Raw genomic sequence first — 22,415 nt, forward strand, 5'->3', positions numbered from 1 at the left:
CTTTGCTAATTATGTCAAACAGATTATACTGTATGTCAACTGTATGAGAATTATGTTTTGAGAATGGAGGCTCATACTATGGAAGCCCATTCCCGCCATGAAAAAAATCAATAAAAATGCTGATACAAAATGTTGAGATAAGTTGAATGTTTTAGAAAGTAGAGCATGCTTATGTTTCTTAATTTGTAACATTGTGTGGTGATTTCAGAGGTGGAACCACAGGTCCAAGGTGTGGTGGGGGAGTATTTCAATGAACAGTCATGAATACATAATTTCACATTTCATAGTTCCCTGCAATATAGTGTTGGAACAGATGGGTCCTGCCCAACAGTACTTTATCCCTATTTTAAACGCTTTTGTGTCAATATTTGTTGTTAAAGCGAATCAAAAGCTTATGCTAGCTCAACACGTTGCCGGCGGCCCTACTTTGCTGATCTCTGCAACATGGATAGATGGAAATCGCCACATAATGCTACAAATTAATAATATATCCTGTATGTTCTGCTATCTTGAAATTTCATGTTAGTCTCTTTAAATGTCGAGTTAGTTTCTCGAAATGTTTAGTTAGTATCTCGAAATTTGTATAGTATCAACAAAAAAATATATTCGTGGCGGGGATGACTAGCTAAAACACAGCCACGACCGGAAATGCCTTTTCCGTAGCAGGTTAAGATAATTTATGCAGCAGGTTAGGATAATGAACGTAGCCGGTAAGGAGAATGAGGTTTGGGGAAATTATTTTATAATGTGCTACAAAAGCCACACTTCCGCTAGTAGTCTTCTAGTCACAAACGAAATTGACAACGATATTTCTGAAGTCGATTTTCCCCCTGTTTTCGCGACCACCTATCGGAAGCTAGATAATCCTCGTACTTCTCTACCATTGGAGGATACGTTCTACGAACATCAATGAGCCAATCAGAGTCAGGTACGATGAGCGATTGATACAGCGTCGACTAATCGTCCTGAATGCTAAGGAAATGCAGGCTAGCACGTGGGTAAATTCAGTAGGCGATCTCTCCCAAAAATACTTCATTTCAGTACATTACTATTCTCTTTGGTGATTTAAAACTCATATTCTAGTGGGTGAAAAGTCGATTTTACCACTAAGCTGGCTATCAAGCTTTCTAATGGCGGACAATGGCGACAATGACTCCCAGCACAGAGTGAATGAGGGTGACTACGTAGTACTGAAACGGGGAGACATCTACAAAGCTGTGCAGATTCAAAAGAAAAAGTGAGTCCTTACACAACTTTGCACATGCACGATCACATTATCTGTTGATTTGCGTTAGCTAACAATGCTTCACAGTCAAGTCAAACCTTTTGCCTGTACTAATGTACTACTAATGCACTATTGTAAAGTGGCCGTTCCACTGGATGTCATAAGGTGAATGCACCAATTTGTAAGTCGCTCTGGATAAGAGCGTCTGCTAAATGACTTAAATGTAAATGTAAATGTACTAATGTTCCTAGTTTGCAAGCTATGTCTTGTTGATTAGCATTGTCCAATTGCCGTCATTGCTTTCTAGCTAGGAGTAGGATACTCAGCCAGGTAACGTTAACGTAACATTCTTACATTTATACAAGAGAATGTCATGTTGCCAGCTTCAAGCTGGATGACATATTGGCAGTACTCCAGTTGTGCAGTCAGTATAGTGTATCATAGTGGACTCACTGTGTGTCATTGTGCGTTTGAGATGATCTGACATGTCTTCTTCCCAACCCCAGGAAAACTGTATTTGAAAAGCAGTGGTTCTTCCTGGACAATGCAGTGGGGGAGTTGTATGGGACCACCTTTGAAGTTGTGACTGGTGGAACACTGCAGCCACGGAAACCTAAACTCGTTGAGAGCTCTGCAGGTAGCTACATGCCAACAACAACCATCTCAATTTTTCTCTAACTCAGGTAAGGATTCAGTTGTCCAGGCGCAGAGTTGATGTCTGAGTCTTGTTTTTGTGCATCTCTTTAGATGCCAAGGAAGCAGGAACAGACAACAGGAACATTCTGGACGATGGAAAATCACAGAAACTCACCAGAGACGATATTGAGACCCTCAAAGAGCAAGGTCTGAAGGGACAGGTACGTGCACCTCTGGATATATGTGGATTAGTTGTCATTGATGTGGATTAGTTGTCATTAGTCGGAAGTGGAGATCCTGGACTGGCGTTGTTACATGTGGTCTGCGGTTGTGAGGCTGGACTCTAAAATGACATTGGTAGAGAAATTAACATTAAATTATCTGGCAACAGCTCTGGTGGACATTCCGGCAGTCAGCATGCCAATTGCATGCTCCCTCAACTTGAGACAACTGTGGCATTGTGTTGTAACAAAACGGCACATTTTAGAATGGCCTTTTGTCCCCAGCACAAGGTGCACCTGTGTAACGATCATGCTATTTATTCAGCTTCTTATTATGCCACACCTGTCAGGTGGGTGGATTATGGCAAAGGAGACATGCTCACTAACAGGGATGTAAACAAATTTGTGCACTAAATTTGAGAGAAATAAGATTTCCGTGCATATGGACAATTTCTGCGAGTTTATTATAATTATTATTTTTATTTTTCCCCAGCACTTTATATTCATCGTTTTTGTTCAGTATATGTTGAAGTTATGGTGAAAGTTTTCATTCGTTTTGTTTTATGTTGAAGATGCTCCTCTGACTTCACTTTCCCATTTCTCCTCTCCATAGGAAATAGTCCAGCAGCTGATAGAGAACAGTACAACATTCAGGGACAAGACTGAGTTTGCACAGGAGAAATACATCAAGAAAAAAAAGAAAAAGTGAGTCAGTGGAATATAGGCCTACACACTCCAGGGTTAGTGATGAATGAAATAGGCTTTCTGACTTCTGAATGTCTTGTGTTCTGTTCCCTCCAGGTATGAGAACAGTGTGATGGTTCTAAGGCCCTCCTGTCGTGTCATGGCTATGATGTACCACGGCAGAGAACCAGGGAAGATATGGTGAGTGTAGCCACCGTGCCAGCTACGTCATACCCAGGCCTATTTGTAGGGCCTGGTGTTTTTCCTGGCTAGGTCAAGTGGTCAGGAAAACCTCTGGACCCAAATTCAGTTTTTATTGAGAGAAGTTCCTCTCTGTATAGTATGTTGTTGTTGGAGTAACCAAGACTGTGTCTCTGCCTCCCTCCTCCAGCCACCTGCGGTATGACACCCTTGCCCAGATGCTGACTCTGGGGAATATCCATGCAGGCAGTAAGGTGCTGGTGTTTGAGACCTGTGCTGGACTGGTGCTGGGGGCTGTCATGGAGAGGATGGGAGGTAACTGGACTATAGAAATGTCTGGAAGTATCATGGATAGACCTGGCATGACCTGCATCTAAAATGTCACCCTATTCCCTATATAGTGTAGTAGGTTTGAACAGAGCCTCAAGTAGTGCACTATGTAGGATAATAGGGTGCCATATTGGACGCACACATGATGGCTTAATTCTGCATGATTTATGAATTGTGTTTGCTCTGTGGCAAGCCGGTCTGTTCCCTGTCTATGTTTACCATGCTCTGACTGCCATGTCAGCAGTCAACGTTTTATGTAATACATTTCAACTGGAAGGTCCTGTAACGAATATACATTTTTTTCATTACATTTTAGTCATTTAGCAGATTCTCTTATCCAGAGCAACTTACAGTTAGTGCATTTACCTTAAGATAGCTAGGTGGGTCTAGAGTTGTTGCGGTGACCTTATGCCACACCGGCAGTCATGAGTCATGACCACAGTAAAATTCCATGTGACCGCAGTAAAATGCGCTCTGGACCGATGTTCAGTCTAAGCTGCGTGCGTGCACACAGTAGCCCCGAGATTGCTTCGCAGCTTCCCAGGACTGCTTTATAGAGCGCAGAAGAAATATCAGGCCACGGAGAGAAGCACGAGATTGAACTTAACTAACTTTACTGACAGGGAAAACAGCCTACAAGCTATTTTAAAAGGTCTAATAAATCCATGTAATATAGCATGATATAAAGAAAATGTAGTCTATTTCAGAAGGACAGAATAACATGCTCTGAGTTATCCTTACGTTATGTCTGATGTGGCTATGCCAAATAGCTGTGGGCTACACTAGTTCATTTAGCAGACAAAATTTGCTTATAATTCCGTGACCTTATTTTATAGTATGAAAAATAGAATTGAACAAAGCTGAATAAAATATAAATATTTTCTCCAAACAATTTGAGGGAGTGCGCACATGCGACTATTCTGTGTTGAGCAGTTAACAAGGAAATAGGTAATGCTTAACTTGGAGTTATTTATGTAACTTTAGTTGTTCTATAAACGTTGGGCTATATGTTTTGATTTTTAATACATTGTAAGGCTGCATGATGCGACTTTAATGATGATTTGAAGAAAGTTGCTTGAAAGGCATGAGCTCTGCTTTGTTTTTTTTGCGAAGGCTGTACACACTCCAATAGTCTCTGTCACAATTTGACAAGCACTTTATAATTCCTCAAATTTCACGGCGCCATCCCTTTTGTGGCTGTAATGCACCCTAAAAAAACTCCATGCCTTTTGTGGCCCGGAGTGCTGCGTGGAGTCTGCTGCGCAATCCGAAGCGTTTCTCACTCACATGGCTCTCCATCACGTGATCGGGTCTTTCTCACAGGATACAAGTGAAGACGGACACGTTGGGGACACTGCGTGCGTCCTTAGCCAATTCCGAGGTGCATATTGAAGATATTGGAGGAACTCTCCACATTTACTTTTCGTCAGCCAACAAGATGAGTAGGCCTAACGAACAGCAAAAGCACTAGCCTATGTCAATCTATTATCCCCAATAGTATGATCTATTCTGTGCGAGAAATAAATATCCCAAACATAGTCTGGGACAGTTGTGGGATGCGATAGATCCCAGATTAATACAACCACTAGCATCAAAACAACTTTTTTTATGCAATGGGGCTGAGGCAACAGATCAGAACGTTTAGCTTAAAACGTTGATAAACTATAAGGCTATTTCTTCACATTATAAGCACAGCAATGCGCACATGGTAGTAGGCTATAAACACTAATGTTCCTTTAGCGGAAAATACCATTATCAAAAGTAACCGCAAGTGCAATTATGCATGTAATGCTTTTATTATAAATGTGCGTTTTTATGGTGAAAATTATCTTCCCCAAACTTGAAACTCACGCGCTGCTTATGTATGCCTGTTTGGCTCTACACCCCTTGTAAAGCGGATTAATGTGCTTAATTTTAAGAAGTTATTTGGCCATTTTAGTTGTGATACAAACCTTATTGAAACATATAGGCCTATGGGCTAGGTTACATGAGGTGTGCGACTATGATTTGAAGAAGTCGACAATAAAAAGGCATTGTTTCTTATGCTGTGCATCATTCACAAGGGATAATAATATTATTTTCTTGTTTTTTGGGGTATTTTCCTTAACTGCATTGTTGGTTAATGGCTTGTAAGTAAGCATTTCACTGCCAGGTCTACATCTATTGTATTCAGCGCATGTGACATACAATTTGATTTGATATAATTCACAAGTGATTGTCACCCATCAGACTATTATTGATTTAATCTTGTCTTTACATACTAAGTAATATATGTTTGACATTTGTTTTGATTTAGAATGGACCATTATTATGCAGCTGTATCAAAACAGGGGCAGCGGGAAAAATGACATGTCATATATGCACTTAAATTGCAAATGGAGGACGTTCTTCCCCGTGGTTAATTTTCATGCCTGCCAGGTAGGCTATACTCATGTTGTAAATATAAGCAGTGTGCTTAATATTAGGTAAGTTGAGAAATAAATATATTAGGCCTAGCATATAGAAATCTGATGGGATGCTCGTCTTTTTATTAGCGGCCATCACTCTGTTTTCTTCCGCAATTGCATAGCCTATAGAAATGTTGCGCAACATGAGCTCATGGGCTCTCATTAAGTGTTTGATTAGATTTTCCAAACATTTGCATTGATGTCAGAGCGATTAGAGTGCTGAGTACCAGGCAGTTAGCAAGTTTGGTAGGCTACTAATGACCAGCAGCATCATCAGAGCTTGGAGAAGCCTAATTACCGTGACTAAACGGGCATTTGGAATTTGACTGTCTTTATGACTCGTGACCGCTGGTAAATGCGCTTGTGTTGAGATCAAAGCAAGAGCTGCATGTAGCCACGTGTGAACATTTTGTTCACATCCTTTGCTCGTTAGTGAGTTATTAGCCCAGTTGGATCATTTGTAGGCAGCAATAGGGGAGTGATTGCTTCCTACAAGAGCACAAAATGTGTGCATTTCTAGACATCTTTGAAAAGCAAGTCAGGTAAAGAGCCTTTTTTTTGTCTTAAAGGGGTAGTGTTGTATTTTGAAACAGGTTGGAATACGCTAAGTGGCCAATAGGCAGAGGGTAGCATAATTTGTCTGCTACTCTGTATTAACGGCATGGGAATAATAATGCATTTTATTTTGTAGTGGTTTCTTCCATCAAACAACAAAACAACATTTTCAGTCACCTCCTTGTCTCAAGGACAAGTGGATAAACAGGTTGTCAAGCCCTGCATGTTCTTTTCAAAAGTCTCATGGAATGTAGGCCTACATTCCGTTGTTTTTGATAGTAGGCCACTCTTAGAACTGTAACTTAAAGCGGGTACAGCCTCTGTGTTCACAGTAAACGTGCGCTGGAAGTTGCACAGAATTTTCACAACGTTGAAGTTTGCGTTCAGCAGACCTGACATTTGCTCAGTGCGCTAAAATGTTGGTACCAACTCGTTAATTACCATCAGGTCGCTAATGACCTGCTACTCAGCGTTCTATTGTCCCTCTAACATCAATGCTATTGAAAATCACATCAATCACTTATCCAAACAGTATCATGCTTTTAAAACTCACCTCACTGTGATCAATCAAGTTGAGGAAAGCAGTTTTAACCGGTTGAAACGGAGTAGAAAACATGGTCGTTGTAGAAGCCTCAAAACGAAACGGACAGCACTTTCTAAGGTGATGATTCATTCCGTAACGCCCGTACACATATTAGAACCTATGCACATACATAGGACTATATATGAGCCCAAGGCTGAAAATACCTGAATTAAAATAATGGTAAACCTGAATTTAAATAAGGTTTGAGTTTACCGCATATTACACACAGCAGAAAAACATAAAACAAAACGGATTTCGGATGTCTTCGGTACATAATTGGTCTAGCCTCTACTCCAAAATTAAACAAATTATAGTAATTGCCTTTAAGTGTGGACTGTATTATGCATAGGCTACCTTATGCTACTCTCCAAACTTTTCTACCCACGAGTCTGGGAGGGAAAGTACAGCCCTAGGCGATGCTGTTGGTTCATTGATTGTGCAGGGCGGCTTACAGTTGGCCTACAATTATAGAGTATTTGATTTTGAATGTCCTAGTAATAATGAATATTGTATATTTTCATAATTAATAGGCTGACACATTACCTTTAGCTATACAGAACATCTCCCCACTGTGCTTTTCCATCTCATCTCCATTCTCGTGCATGCAGAGCAGTGGAGGCTGCTGCGGGGAGAAAGGCTCATAATAATGGACGGAACGGAGCAAATGGAACGGCACCAAACAACTGGAAACCATGTGTTTGATGCATTTGATACCATTCCACTGATTCCGCTCCAGTCATTACCACAAGCCTGTTCTCCCCAATTAAGGTGCTACCAAACTCCTGTGGCACAGATGGCCTGTCAACAGTTTAATGAAATATGTTTTGTTGTGAAAACATGTTACTATTGATGTTCCCGAACAGATTTAACTTGTTTTCCCAAATTAAGCACGGGGTAGCTGGAGGAACAGGGTTGGAGAGCACATAGCATACAGAGTTTGGGCGGAATATAATTTGTCGCACAGCGAGAATATGCTCCTCAAACAGTGGTTGTTTTGAGTGAAATACAATGTCGTGAATATTAGATAAAGGGAACCTGAGTTTACAAATAACAAAACAATTTGATACTTATTTAATTTATTTAATTAACAAACTTATACAACACCCAATTCCCATGTGTGGAAAAAGTAATTGCCCCCTTACACTCAATAACTGGTTGTGCCATCTTTAGCTGCAATGACTGCAACCAAAGGCTTTCTGTAGTTGTTGATCAGTCTCTAACGTCACTGTGGAGGAATTTTGGCCCACTCTTTGTGGGATTTCAAGCATGAACTGTTTGTTTCAAGTCCTGCCACCACATCTTAATTGGGATTATGTTTGGACTTTGACTAGGCCATCCCAAAACTTAAAGTTTGTTGCTTTTTGTGTGTGTGTTTTGGATCATTGTCTTGCTGCATGACCCACCTGCGCTTCAGCTCACAGAAGTATGGCCTGTCATTGTCCTGTAGAATGATCTGATAATGGGACCCAAGTCATCCAAAAAGTTGACTAAATTTTGCCAAAAAAGCACCTGGAAGCACCTGGATGATCATCAAGAATCTTGAAAGAATGTTCTATGGATAGATGAGTCAAAAGTATAACTTGGGCGACATGGGTCCCATTTATAGTCGCATCGTGCAGTCCATATGTTTGGATTTCTACGTCATTCTAAGGTTTGTATCAATATCAACTTAAGTTGCCAAATAACTCTTAAGTCTAGCGTATAGGACTTGTTTCATGTGATCACTTTTACACTCAACATATCCACATTTGCGCACTCGATCCGGATTGGGAAAAATATCCTTTCTGTTTTATTCACCTATGTTTAATTATATTCTTCTTACTATAAAATCATATAATATAAAATAATGCCACTGGACTTATAAGCATATATTGTCTTCAAAATGCACAAGCCTACAGTCTATGGCATGGCACTGTGACATGAAATACAATAGGCCAATCATATTCTGTTCTTCTGAAATACATTTTCCTCATAATGTTTTTTAGATCTGCCTAAAATAAATCATGCATTTATTGTGATATTTTCCAAAGGCGCGCATCAGCGGCTTGTATGCATTGAGGCATGGAGATGCGAAATGTGCTTATGTTAATTAACAGTATATTACCGTGAGACAGGCAGTCTTTTGCATGACAATAACCAGCTTACAAAATGTCATGACTGCCACAGCCCTACGTGGCGTATTCAGACCCCTTGACTTTTTCCACATTTTCTTACGTTACAGCCTTATTCTAAAATGGATAAATAATATAATCTGCATAATTTACACACAATACCCCATAATGACAAAGCGAAAACTGTTTTTGTTTTGCAAATGTATAAAAAATAAACAGATAGCTTATTTACATAAGTATTCAGACCCTTTGCTATGAGACTCTAAATTTAGCTCAGGTGCATCCTGTTTCCATTTATTATCCTTGAAATGTGTCTACAACTTGATTGGAGTCCACCTGTGGTAAATTGATTTGATTTGGAAAGGCACACACCTGTCTATATAAGGTCCCACAGTTACCAGTGCATGTCAGAGCAGAAACCAAGCCCTGAAGTCAAAGGAATTGTCCGTAGAGCTCCGATACAGGATTGCGTTGAGGCACCGATCTGGGGAAGGGTACCAAAAAATGTCTGCAGCATTGAAGGGCTCCAAGAACCCAGTGGCCTCCATCATTCTTAAATGGAAGAAGTTTGGAACTACCAAGACTCTTCCTAGAGCTGGCAGCCCAATGGTCACTCTGATAGAGCTCCAGAGTTCTTCTATGGAGATGGTTGTCTTTCTGGAAGGTTCTCCCATCTCTGCAGCACTCCACCAATCAGGCCTTTATGGTAGAGCGGCCAGACGGAAGCCACTCAGTAAAAGGCACATGACAGCCCGCTTGGAGTGCCTAAAGGCACCTAAATGGCTCAGACCATGAGAAACAAGATTCTCTGGTCTGATGAAACCAAGATTGAACACTTTGGCCTGAATGCCAAGTGTCACGTCTGGAGGGAGTCTAGCACCATCCCTATGGTGGTGGCAGAATCATGCTGTGGGATGTTTTTCAGCGGCAGGGACTGAGAGACCAGTCAGGATCAAGGGGGGGAAATGAATGGAGCAAAGTACAGAGAGCTCCTTGATGAAAGCCTGCTCAGGACATACGACTGGGGCAAAGGTTCACCTTCCACCAGGACAATGACCCTAAGCACACACCCAAGACAACGCAGGGGTGTCCTTGAGTGGCCCAGCCAGAGCCCGGACTTGAACCCGATCGAACATCTCTGCAGTGATGCTCCCCATCCAACCTGACAGAGCTTGAGAGGATCTGCAGAGAAGAATGGGAGAAACTCCTCAAATACAGGTGTGCCAAGCTTGGGGCGTCATACCTGTCATGACTCTCCTGGTTGAGTATCCAGCCCTCTGATCAGCTTGGCAAATGGCTGACAGATAGCCAGACCGCATCTCTCCCACAGGAGAGGAGAGGACTGCTGGGCTGGTTTTGACACCTTAACACTCTGTCATAAATTAGGGAGGATGGTAATTTCTCTTTGCGCTCTAATATTACCAAAGCAATCCCCTCAGACTTTTTCTGCCAAAAACTATAACACCCAAAAAGTGAATATTGGAACAATATTTATGTGATAGGAATGGTCAGTGGGGATCTAAAGAATAGTCATGTCATATTGTTTATTTTGTGATGTCATTAACTGTATAACGAAAATACTGTAACTTAGGAAGGAAACCCCCTTCAGCTGTTAAGTTTCCATCCAATATGATGTTAATACAATATGAAGAACGATTAAACTATTTTTGTTAGGATGGGAGTGTAATTTTAGTTCTCTAACGAGATCATAGTTTTCATGTCCCTTGCACATTAACTAAGCTACGCCCCAAATGAGTTCAGAGGAGCGTGTCAGTGTGATGGAACCGCCCTTTCTGACCAGTGCTTAAAAGGACTCGCTAAGAATTAACATATTCCGACCAGCAGACGGACAGCGTGAGCTCAACGTTACGAATGGTTGAAACTCTGAGACTCAACACGAGATGAGAAACATTCAGTCTGCAGCTGTGCATGTGAAAGTAGTCCTAGTCAAACTCCCACTTTGAGTAAAGACACGAGGTGGGAAGGAAGAAATCCCATGTCAGACAATCACTGGCGCATCTGAGTAGGTATTCTACTTGAACACTCCACTACCAGAGAAGCTCTACAACTAAGGACATTGTGACCTCTGGTGGACAATCCGAGCATTACACCGATGCATGAACTATAACTACCCTGTCCACATAGAAGGGTTGATTGGTTCGACAGAGATAGACGACGAACAAAGACATCTACGCGTTAATATATACATTGCATTTCTTATCGAATGGGCGGTGGTTAGGGTATTAAGTATTTTGATTACTGTGAGCGTAGTTTCCAAATGTATGTAGGATAAGTTTGACTCTTTTTGTCTCTCCCTCTCTTTATCTACCCCTCCCTCTCCATATGTGTAACAAGCCATCACATTGTGTCAGTCCACTAGGGACTTTTGTCTCATGTAAGTGTGTGTGTATTCTGTGTTGTTATTTAGTTAGTAAATAAATTATTTAAATAAATTAGTGTTGTACTGAATGATCAGAAAAGGCTGGGGTTCTTGTGGATTCAAGAGGTCTGCGACATTCAGAATGAGACTGATATGAACGAGGTAATGATTAATAAATCACTGTTATCGATATATCTTATAGATACCATCTCCCGAATTAAACTCAAGATGATAACTCGTTAAACAACTTCTTCCGTGGTGCCCCAAATTCCCAATGAGTTAATTGCTACATGAATAATTGAATCGGGTAACAATTAAACATAGTTTGATTCGATAAATAACAGTCATCACATTAATGAGTCATGTCACGACATACCCAAGAATACTCGAGGCTGTAATCGCTGCCAAAGGTCCTTCAACAAAGTACTGAGTAAAGGGTCTGAATACTTAAGTAAATGTGGTATTTCAGTATTTCTTTTTCATTTTGCTAAAACTTCTAAAAACCTGTTTTGCTTTGTCATTATGGGGTATTGTGTATAGATTGAGGGGGGGAACGATTTAATCAGTTTTAGAATAAGGCTGTAACGTAACAAAATGTGGGAAAAGTCAAGGAGTCTGAATACTTTCCGAATGCACTGTATCAACGTCATAGTAAACATTTTCCCTCAAAATAGCTATCAGCAAAGTCAGCTAATAAGGGGGGGAAACAATTCAAGTGCGAGTGTTAGTTCACAAAGACACTTTTTTTGTTAGGGTGGGGAGTGGTGCAAGGGGGGATGCTGTGGGATTATTTAAGATACTCTTTGAAGAGGTAGGGTTTTAGATGTTTTCCGAAGATGGGCAAGGGACCCTGCTGTGAAAAGTGCTTCAACCTGATCAAATATAACACAGGAGAGATTTATTTCACAGAAAACAATAATGTTCCTTGTAGAGAACGATATATCGGGCTGATGTTAGCCTTTTCTAGTCTATCGGCCCTTCTTCTGCGAGTCTACATATCAAAACTACTGCTATGCCAGCTGCCACTCATCGCCTGAGCCACGAGCACTGCACATTGCTGAGGAATGTCTAGCTGGGAAAATTAGCAGCAGCAGCAAGCTAGCTCTTTCTTCAACAGAAAGGTGCAGTATTGATGGATGAATTGACACAGTGGCCAAAATCAAACTCCTGTTGCAAATATTAGATTAATTAATTCTACTAATAAACTAATAAGGCTTGTGTCAACATGCCCAGACATGGATGCAACAAGCAAGTTTACTAGCTAAGCAGATAGCTATGTGACCTTTTAGGAAAGATTACTAATCTGGGGTGTTGGCTAGCTAGATATATTAGCTGGTTAGATAAACATGATGTTTAGATATCAGATAGGAGCTATTAGCCAACGTAGCTAGCTAACGTTAGCTGGTTACCATTTTGAACGTGCACCAAGTGAAATGAGCGATGGAGGGAGATGTGATAGGGAGCCGGAGTTAAGGCTTCCGGTGAGGGTTTTTTCAACTGTTCAGGCACACAAAAAGCAAGCCGAAGTACGGTGCCTTTGTCTGTGAATGGTTAACAGTAGGGATTCTTCAATTAAGTCTTTGATGTCATTCAATGAGAGACAATTCATTTTCATGCACATTTTTTAATTGAGAAATACTGCACTGTAAATTTTAGTCACGCAATTTAATGACAGATTTCTTGAGTTATTTTAGATTGTGACTATTTTGAGGAAGTGTATACTGGCTATGGCGTCTCAAAATAGACACCGAACTATTGCCGCTTTTTTCTCTCAATTTTCAGTCGAAGGTCTTTAAAGCGAATATGCAAGCACACTCGTTTGGTTTGGCTACCGGGCGGGCTAGGCACCAGCCGGACTGAAGCATGCTGACACCTTTACAGCCTCGCTCTATTCAGGCGTAGCAGTAGGATCAAGTCTCAACCCGCTTATTTCTTGACGGATAGCTGAACTACCCAATTGAGTTGTTACGAGTTATCGTCCTGGCAGCTAAAAAATACAAAACTTTTTCCTGATCACGGAAATTGTCAAAAATCACAAATCATGACGTTACGTTAAACCCATTTTTTGGATTGAATAGATGTTCTTTTAAATTCTCAAACTAACAGCAGGGCCTATATGATGTCCTTCCATACAGGCGTGACATGCTGGAGTGATGCTTATATGCAAATGTTGTTGATCAGTAGGCTAATATGGAAGGCAAACTGATAGTTTGTCATCGGCGGCACCATAGACTCCACTGATAAGCCAAAACAAGCTCAATAACTCAATGTATGCACACACTACTATTGAATATGCATTCACCTGTATTGTGGATAGGCCTTGGCTACATCTTGATTTACCCAGTTTAGGGTTACCATTGAAATAAAATTATTACCATTATTGTTATGTAGTTAGATTGGTAAAAACCAAGTCAGATGTTTTGATTTTAAAATGTATGCAAGGATCATCAACTATATTCAGCTGCAAGCCGATTTTGTCTTGAGAGGATGGTCGGGGACCGGAGCATAATTATAAATAATTTGTCAACTGCAAATTGACCGCAAGAAGCCCGAACAGATGTGTTTGACTAAAACATAATAATTTCAAACGTTGCTTACATTTGGATGCGATCATGTGTCTCTATGTTATGTGTGGGAATACTTCTTTAAGATTTCTTAAATTAAAATCACTTGGAACTGATTTACTGGAGTTTTTACAGCCTTATGTCCAACAATAAAAAATAATAATGTTTTTGCTCAGAACCCAAAGAAAATCATCCGCGGGCTGATATGGATACTCACCACCATGAACAGAAGCGTGTTCAGAGTGAGCTGAGTGCAGGGAGCAAGTGACAGACAGAAAGGAGCAGCTAATGATTTCGGCTTTCAGGCAGGGCCTTAAATTTGACAGATACAATCGAGGTAGGGTGGGGCCTGAACGTCGCGGGCATGGGTAGGAAAGGTCGTACTCGACGGATGTTGTAGAGCATGAACCTGCAGGAGCGAGTCACTGCTTTGGTGTTAGCAGAGAACGACAGGGTGTGGTCCAGGGTCACGCCAAGGTTCTTTGCACTCTGGGAGGGTGACACTTCCATCTTCATATTCTGTCTCTCCTCTCTCATCCAGGCTATGGGTCAGTGGTGCAGATGTACCCAGGAGGAGGTCCTGTGAGGGCGGGGATGGAGAGCTTTGGGTTCCCGTCCCACTTCCACGACACGCTCCATGAGTTCCCCATCTGTCACGTCAACGCACTGCTGGCGGGGGCACTGGACACAGAGGCCAAAAACATAGACGCAGGTGTGCGTTTGTGTTTATACTAGGAATGTAATAATTTAATAGACCAACAAATGATATACTATCTTATCTATTGAATTGATCAAGTTTTTTTGTTGTTGTCACAACTGCAGATTCCGGACAGGCCAATGGGGACAAGTCCAACCTGACCCAGACTGGCCCAGAGAAGGCAGAAAGCAAGGAGTGTAGCCCAGACACAGAGGACCAATGCATGGAGACTAGTACCAGTACAGACCCTGCCGCGGACAAGGAGAGAGAGGATAGGGAGAAACTTAGAGAGATCAGAGTATGACAGCACATAGTAAAGCAGCAAATGGTGTCTGTTGTTTGCCACACCTGTTTGTGCTTGTGTGTTCCAAAGATTTGTTCAACTTAGTCCGATCAATGGCGCACAAATTGAAGAGCAACTGCGTGTTGTGTTTTAGGGCCAGGAGAGGAAGGTGAAGATGGAGGAGAAGAGGAAGAAATTAGCTGCTGCTGCTGCCGTGCTGGAGGGGAGGAATGCCGACGGGTCAGTCTGTTCTCTCACCCCCATCCACCATTTTTCTGTTTTAATAACACTTGGCAACAGTGAACTCTGGACTTGTTTATTAAACCATTAATAAGAGGTAATAAACATGTATGAGCTCTAATAACCAGTATAACAGCTCTGTGACACTAAGATTACACCCCCTTGACACGTGAGTTAAATAATCCGTGTAAACAATCACAGTGACAGTTTCTGCTCTTGTCGGCATGTTGGTGTTTTGTTGCCCTGTCTAAAACCAGTGAAACGTGTCCGTGCTAACATCTCCGTGTCCGCTCAAGACGAGCAAAAGAGGATGGCTCAGCAGTTCTCTTGATCAGAAGTGAGAGAGGCGTGACATGTCTAGTTAAAGACGATTGATGTTTGGGCTTACGGCACATGTCATCTCATCCTGTGTTTATTGATTTGGTTTGTTGGAAAAGCTCGCGTTTCTCCAGGTCACCTTGAACACATCCCTTGTCTTTCTCTGGACAAAGCACACTGTAGTGCCACGGCGGCCCCGTTCCAATACTTTTAACAGGCCTTCTTTGTTCCATCCTCCCTTCTTTGAATTACTCACTAATCTTACCCAATTGGTTAGGCACGGACTTTCATCTGTCAAGTTTTGCCAGCTCAGTTTTCACCGGGAGGGAGGATGGAAAGAAGAAAACATGTTCATAGTGTTTGAACAGGGCCCCACACTGGTGGTAAAATATGTGTTTAATACCTCTGGTTGTTCTTCTCTTCAGGTTGGTGATTGCCAGTCGGTTCCACCCCTGTCCAGTTCTACTTGGCCTTATCAAGTTCCTTGCCCCCTCCAGACCCTTTGTCGTGTACTCTCAATACAAAGAGGTATGATTCGGAGTGCTCTCTAGTATGCTTCCTAGTAGTACTGATGACAATACCAGTATCGCAATATTTTTTCCATGGCAAAAATGAAAACGCGAAGCAGACCAAACTCTTTGGTCCTTTAAAAACCTGCTTTGTGTTTTTGTTTTCTTGTCACGATGTTAAAGAGTATTGCGATCCGTGTATCGTCCCGGCCCTACTTTCTAGTGTGTGTCGTGTTCTTAATAATGTAGCGTATTTAATAATCGTCTTACGTTACAAACCAAACTTTGTGTACTACAGACCCTTCATAGTTTGTTGCCAGTAGACCCTAGTGTACTGCCATTATACAGAGGTACATTTATTGTCTTTCTCCAGTGGGAAATCTATCAAAACCACTGATAAAACAGTCTGTAATCTAGTCTGGAGTTTGGAAATATCACCCGTCATGTTCACTCTGTTCTTTCGTTGCTCCTCTGTTATTAAATCTCTCTCCCACAGCCTCTGATAGAGTGCTATACAAAGCTCAAGGAACAAGGCGGAACAGTCAGCCTGCGACTCACCGATTCCTGGATCAGACATTACCAGGTATAATCATTTTCAAACTGAACTGTATCTCTATGGAAGCATCCATGTTTGTAGTACCAGCACTAGCTTTTACCTCTGACCTCACTTCCTGTCTCTGTGTTTGCGTGTGTGTAGGTGTTGCCTAACAGGACGCACCCCATGCTGCTGATGAGTGGGGGTGGGGGCTACCTCCTCTCCGGGACGACCGTTGCTACGGATACACCGAAGATGGGTTCAACGAGAGGAGAGGAGCCAGCCGCAAAGAGACTGAAACTCACAGAGACCACAGAGGGATAACACTTCAAACTTATTGCGGTCACCCATTTGTTGTGAAATTTATATCATTGATGACATCATTTAACTGTACTTGTGGGATAGAAGGACTGAAATCTCTCACGCTTCTTAAGATCAGTTATATAATAATTTGGCTGTTATTGAGCCCTGGAGCTGCTTTCCAAAGCTCTTAGCTCCCAAATGCAGTATTTCGTTATCATTACATTTTTTTGGAAGAATGTGCCGTGGTGTAATAAAGCAGCCATTTGTTTTCGCAGACTCATCCCGTAACGCATCTGTGTATATGAATTTCAATAAAATACAGTGCTCTAAAGATACTATTACTGTTGATAAGCCCTGTGTTCATGAGGTATTAAAGTTCTTTGTATAATTGTTTCGAAGAAGGAAAAATACTGAGATGTTAGGTTTGGTCCCGGGATAATATATTTTATTAAATGCAGACTGAAGAAACAAACAACCATTCAAAAGTTTGAAGAAAACGGCAATGCATACTTTAAATATATAGAGAGAAATCTATGACAAATAGGCAAAGCATCTGTTTTATCTTTTATAGAAACTAAACGGTCTCCATGCTGATTCTTTTGATAACTTTTGTACCTGAATTCTTTTTCTTTTTTTACATTTATTTACGTTGATGTTATCACAGCAGAATTTGTGGCAAGTCTCTTAGATTAATTTTTTTGTTCTCCCATCTCTTGTATTTTCTTATACAAGGTTAGCACACTGAGCTAGTAGATTAGCATCCCTGTCGGTCTGTCCACTATCTATTTGCTCTTGTTTTCATGCATCTTCTCAGCAATTTTCTGTAGCTCCGTGTCCATAGCTGCTAGGTTTTGCAGCTCCTTCTCCTGAAAACACACACACACCGTGTTATTATTGCTTAATTACATCGCTTCATTTAGGCTACTATCCTAGGTAGAAAGAGCACTGATAAAATTGTGAAACCTCAAAAACGACATTTATTGTGTGCATTTATCCCTTCTGGAACAGGGCAAGCCCTTCAATAAAAAAAACTTTTAAAAGGCCATATTTCAAATCAAATTTTATGTAACCGTGTAACCGTTGCTTCGGAAATCGGACTCCTCTTAATTAGCCACTACTTTCCCTGGATCTTAATACGATCAATAGTGTAGATATTCCCACTGCAGTGTAGTCTGAAAACTCAGGATGAAAAAGAATAGCCAACAGTCATCCATTCTCTCCCCTCCCCATTGTATTCCATCGCAGGCGGTAAAATGGCCCCGGGCCGCACCACTATCAGCTCTAATAGGGGTGGTTTGGCACGGTGGGTCGTGAGGGCGCCCTTAGGAGAGGGGATGTACTGTAATTACGGAGGTTTTGGTGCAATCGCTGCTGCAGCAATAAAAACCGCGGGAGGGAGAGAGAGGGGAAAAAGAGATGCGCTTTTCTCTGCAGCTAGAAGCACAGTCTCAAAGCCTGTGATGTTATTACTTGCAGATGACTTCCACAGTGCAGAGGACACCATTTTTTTCAGGGACACACATCTCTTATTTAGCCTACTCCTTCTGATCCTTTTGAAGCCCGTCGGTACCAAACAACAAGGAGTTGCAGAGGAATATATTAATAACATTAAGTTGCTGAGTGAGCCACAACCACTATTTAGGAGGACATGCTCTGTGTCAAAGGGGGCCTTCTCTTCATTCACACACAGGCTTTTTCCCTTCTAGAACATCGAGGCTCATTTTGAGATGTGAAGCCTCAACCTGAGCCAGGTCTCCTAGAGATAAGCATATGGTTTCTGTTATCCAGCAGAGAGGGCAGTCTCTTCCCACAGCAGACTACAGAGAGCAACATCCAATATTGGGCATTCATAATTTCCATGGCTTGCAATGTGTTTTCTCACTTCAATAAAAAGTGGATGTTTTTTGTGTCTGTGTATAACAGCATAAAACATCCAAAACTTGATAATTAATTTCAGTTATCGTTCAAGAGATCTAATCCGAGAAGTTCAATATGATGCTTATGATAAAGCCTAGTAATTCCCCATTCATAAAGGTCAATGTTCTGTGTCATGTTACATAAAGGTATTGTGTGACGATGTTACCTCTGGGGTTAGAGGTACGCTCTTCTTCCTCTCCTCCGCTGGCTCTGATTGGCTGGCCAGTTGGTGCCTCTTCAGCAGCTTTGCCAGTTCCTCCATCTTAGCCAATCAAATCACATCAAATCAAACTTTATCGCAGTAAAACATCTCTGTACGCTAAACAAGCAAAATAGAAACGGTGGAAGGAAATTCAAGAAACAAGTGTTTAGAAACACTACTAATAAAATCAACACAATCATACAAACGAAAAAAATTATTATAATCTTTGACCAGTCGTAGGCCAGTCTAACAAGATATCTATGTTATCATAGGTGGTACATAGAAACCTTATGTGATGGTGTGAGTGGCTCTATCCCTCGCTTCCACCAGGCGGGGTGGTAGTATCCTCTGTACGCCCAGGGAGAACGTTTCTCATATGTCTCCCCCTCCCCCAGGAGACGACTCTCCACCTCACTCCTCTTCTCCGCCAGGTACCTGTCACACAAACACCAGCAGAACCTACACTCAGGGTCGTTTCCCAGACACAGATTAAGCCTAGTTCTGGACTAAAAAAACATGTCTTTGGCTGTGTCTAATATGACTAGAGCCACATAGACATAGTGGCATTTGAGACATAAACTACGTTTCCATCCAATTGAAGACAGGTTTTCATGTGAGTATTCTAAAAATCCGCATAAAAACAATATGCTCATTTCCCCACCAGAGATGGCCATCAAATTGACTTGCTGCAGATACAAGGCTGTGCGTGATGACATAGTGCACATTAAAAAATATTTTTGCAGTTAAATTACCATTGATTGCATTTTCAACTCCACTAATGGTTTTCTAACAAAAATGTTTGCATTACATAGCAAGTGTGCCAACTCTGGTATTGGCAAATGCGCTCTAGCCCACGGTTTCCTAAACTGGGCCCCCCCGGTGCACGTTTTGCTTTTTGCACTAGAACTACAAAGCTGATTCAAATAACCAACGCTTGATGATGAGTTTGTTATTTAAATCAGCTGTGTAGTTCTAGGGCAAAAACCAAAACGTGCATCCAGGGGGCCAGGACCCAGTTTGGGAAACCCTGCTCTAGCCAACAACTTGCATATACAGGGAGGGTAAAGCCTACACACCTGTACATTATTAGATTATTATGAACAAAAGAGCAAGGTTATTTTTATTTGTCAAACGGCAGCCAAACATCGATCGTCATGTCACCAGAATAAGACTCTCGATATTTATTGGAAAGGAGCATCAAGCTCATCACCGTGCACTTTCACCATCCTGTAAAGTTATTTCTTCTGCATGCTTCCCGGACGAGTGGCGTTGGGAGGATCACACAACATGTCATCGCGTGACTTCAATTTTACTTTGAAATGATGATTATATCAATATTTGCGCATGAATGAATGCGTTCCCATCTACATTTCTCGCATAATACAATTTGTAGATGCATGTGCTGTCTTTTTGTAACATTTTTAAGGGTGAAGATTTATACCAGGCCGGCAACAGGCGGGGGGGGGCATTTCGTTTCTGTTTAAGGAAATTTGTTCCCAAGTTTTCCCTATAATAAAATAAACACACATGCGATCGTGTCTCAATGTAATCAAGGTATGATATTATTGTTATTTTTAAATACAATATATTTTTAGAGTTAGTTGTGGTCAATTAACAGCAGGGACTATCAACTATATTCAGCCACGGGACGATTTTTTGTTGCGCAGATGGATGGGGGGCTGGAACATAATTACAAATCATTTGTAGAATGCAAATAAATTGATCACAAGAAACCCTTACAGATATAATGTTTGACTAAAACATAACCATTTCAAACCTTGCTTACATTTGTATACGATCGCGTGTCTCTCGATTATGGGTGGGAATACTTGGGAACAGATTTCCTAAATTAAAATCACATGGAGCTGATTTCCTGGTGTTTTTACAGTCTTTTATGTCCAACAATGAATTGTTATTATCATTTTAATTTGGTGGGCCAAATGGCTCACAGGCCGCCATTTGGGCCACCCTGATTTAATTATTATATTTATGTACCGGTGCCCCGCCCATCCCGCGGCTTAGTCTAGTTGACTCCCCTCATACACTCCTGAAAAACAGTTTCTGAAATAAAAAAAGATGAATATACAGATAAATACATCAGAGCCTCCTGCCTCTCTCTCTCCTCCTCGGCATCTCCGTGCCTCTTCTCCTTCTGTTCGTCAGAATCACTCCTTCGTTCCTCTTCTTCCTCCTCTGAGGAATCCCCACTGCGTTGGTGATGCTTGTTGTGATGGTACCTGTTTGTTGGTTTCCAGATTCTCTTCTCTCTATCCTCTTCTTCTTCTGACTCATCTGATCTCTTTTCCTCTGATTCCTCCTCTGGTGAGTCAGCACCTCGTTTGTGGTGTTTCTTGTGGTGATACCTGTGTGTGGGTTTCCAAATTCTTTTCTCTCTTTCCTCTTCCTCCTCTCTCTTTTCCTTCTCATCCTTCAGATCCCAGGACTCCTGACTGCACTTTTCACCTTTGTCATCTCGTTTGTGGTGTGTCTTTGGGGTGTACCGATAGATAGGCCTATATCCCTTCTCCTTCTCTTTGCCCTTCTCTTCGCCCAGGCTCCAGGATTCCTGGCTACGTTCTTCGTCTGGCTCTTCTCTCTTCTCCTCAGACACCTCTTTGTGATGATACCTGTGCGTTGGTTTCCAAATTCTCTTCTCCTTCTCATCGTTGAGGTCCCATGACTCCTGGCTGCGCTCTTCGTCCTTCGGTGTCTCTCTCTTCTCCTTCTCTTCGCCCAGGCTCCAGGACTCTTGGCTGCGTTCCTCTTCTGGCTCTTCTCTCTCCTCCTCTAAACCGTCTTCGTCTCGTTTGTGGTGTGTCTTTGGGGTGTACCGATAGGTAGGCCTATATCTCTTCTCCTTCTCATCACCCAGGCTCCAGGATTCCTGGCTACGTTCTTCGTCTGGCTCTTCTCTCTTCTCCTCAGACACCTCTTTGTGATGATACCTGTGCGTTGGTTTCCAAATCCTCTTCTCCTTTTCATCGTTGAGGTCCCATGACTCCTGGCTGCGCTCTTCGTCCTCCGGTGTCTCTCTCTTCTCCTCCACAGACTTCAGGCGGGCCTCGATGTCCTTCACGTCAGCCCCTGGAACCTCAGGCTCAGGTTCATGACCTTTGACCTCCTCTTTATGGGTCAGCACCTCCTCATCACTTTTCTTCTCCAGAAGAGCAGCATGTTGGGCACCTGTAGAGGAGGTGGAAGGAGAAGGGACATTCAAAGGGCATTGAATATCCACACTATCTACTACTCTGTCATTGTCTCCGGTTGTCCAATTCAAGCCCCGCTCCGCAAGTTCCCCCTCAATCAAAACATAGTCCCTTCGAGAGCTTGGAACTATAAGGTTTTATCTGCATTTTTGTTCAAATTTAGCTATTGACATAGCCTTGTTCTGTTCAATGTTCTCTACCTCTAAATACACCAATTCATGTTGTTACGTTCAAAATAATAGCATATAAAAATTGCTGACATTATTCA

The 22,415-nt window shown here is 41.8% G+C and overlaps 2 protein-coding genes across 3 annotated transcripts in view; one reads left to right on the top strand and one right to left on the bottom strand.

The window, feature by feature from the left end:
• The first annotated feature begins 888 nt into the window (after window positions 1–888).
• LOC139556612 (tRNA (adenine(58)-N(1))-methyltransferase non-catalytic subunit TRM6-like) lies at window positions 889–17,160 on the top strand. Its single transcript, XM_071370774.1, has 12 exons — window positions 889–1,237; window positions 1,732–1,862; window positions 1,973–2,082; window positions 2,696–2,787; window positions 2,884–2,967; window positions 3,158–3,282; window positions 14,479–14,649; window positions 14,760–14,932; window positions 15,072–15,157; window positions 15,901–16,003; window positions 16,481–16,567; window positions 16,682–17,160. Exons 1-12 carry the CDS (start codon window positions 1,131–1,133, stop codon window positions 16,841–16,843), a joined length of 1,431 nt encoding a protein of 476 aa, XP_071226875.1. The 5' UTR covers window positions 889–1,130; the 3' UTR covers window positions 16,844–17,160.
• An 85-nt stretch (window positions 17,161–17,245) lies between these two features.
• LOC139556611 (golgin subfamily A member 6-like protein 24) overlaps window positions 17,246–22,415 on the bottom strand; it is a 7,456-nt gene continuing 2,286 nt past the window's right edge. Inside the window, exons 4-7 of one of the 2 annotated variants that reach the window (XM_071370773.1) lie at window positions 21,053–22,124; window positions 19,229–19,376; window positions 18,906–19,001; window positions 17,246–17,688 (exon numbers count right to left, since the gene is read on the bottom strand). In XM_071370773.1, coding sequence (XP_071226874.1) covers window positions 17,605–17,688; window positions 18,906–19,001; window positions 19,229–19,376; window positions 21,053–22,124 — 1,400 coding nt within the window. In that variant the 3' untranslated portion in view covers window positions 17,246–17,604. Of the gene's footprint in view, window positions 17,689–18,905; window positions 19,002–19,228; window positions 19,377–21,037; window positions 22,125–22,415 lie in introns of both variants that reach the window. The other variant, XM_071370772.1, reaches the window with a different exon arrangement.

The sequence above is a fragment of the Salvelinus alpinus genome, chromosome 27 (genome assembly GCF_045679555.1).
Source record: "Salvelinus alpinus chromosome 27, SLU_Salpinus.1, whole genome shotgun sequence".
NCBI lineage: Eukaryota > Metazoa > Chordata > Actinopteri > Salmoniformes > Salmonidae > Salvelinus > Salvelinus alpinus.

Excerpts from the sequence above, each read along its gene's own strand:
- LOC139556612 (XM_071370774.1), top strand. The coding sequence starts at position 1,131 with ATGGCGGACAATGGCGACAATGACTCCCAGCACAGAGTGAATGAGGGT. Across the intron at positions 2,083-2,695 it reads AGCAAGGTCTGAAGGGACAG|GAAATAGTCCAGCAGCTGAT; the intron begins GTACGTGCACCT and ends TCCTCTCCATAG. Across the intron at positions 16,568-16,681 it reads CCTGGATCAGACATTACCAG|GTGTTGCCTAACAGGACGCA; the intron begins GTATAATCATTT and ends GCGTGTGTGTAG.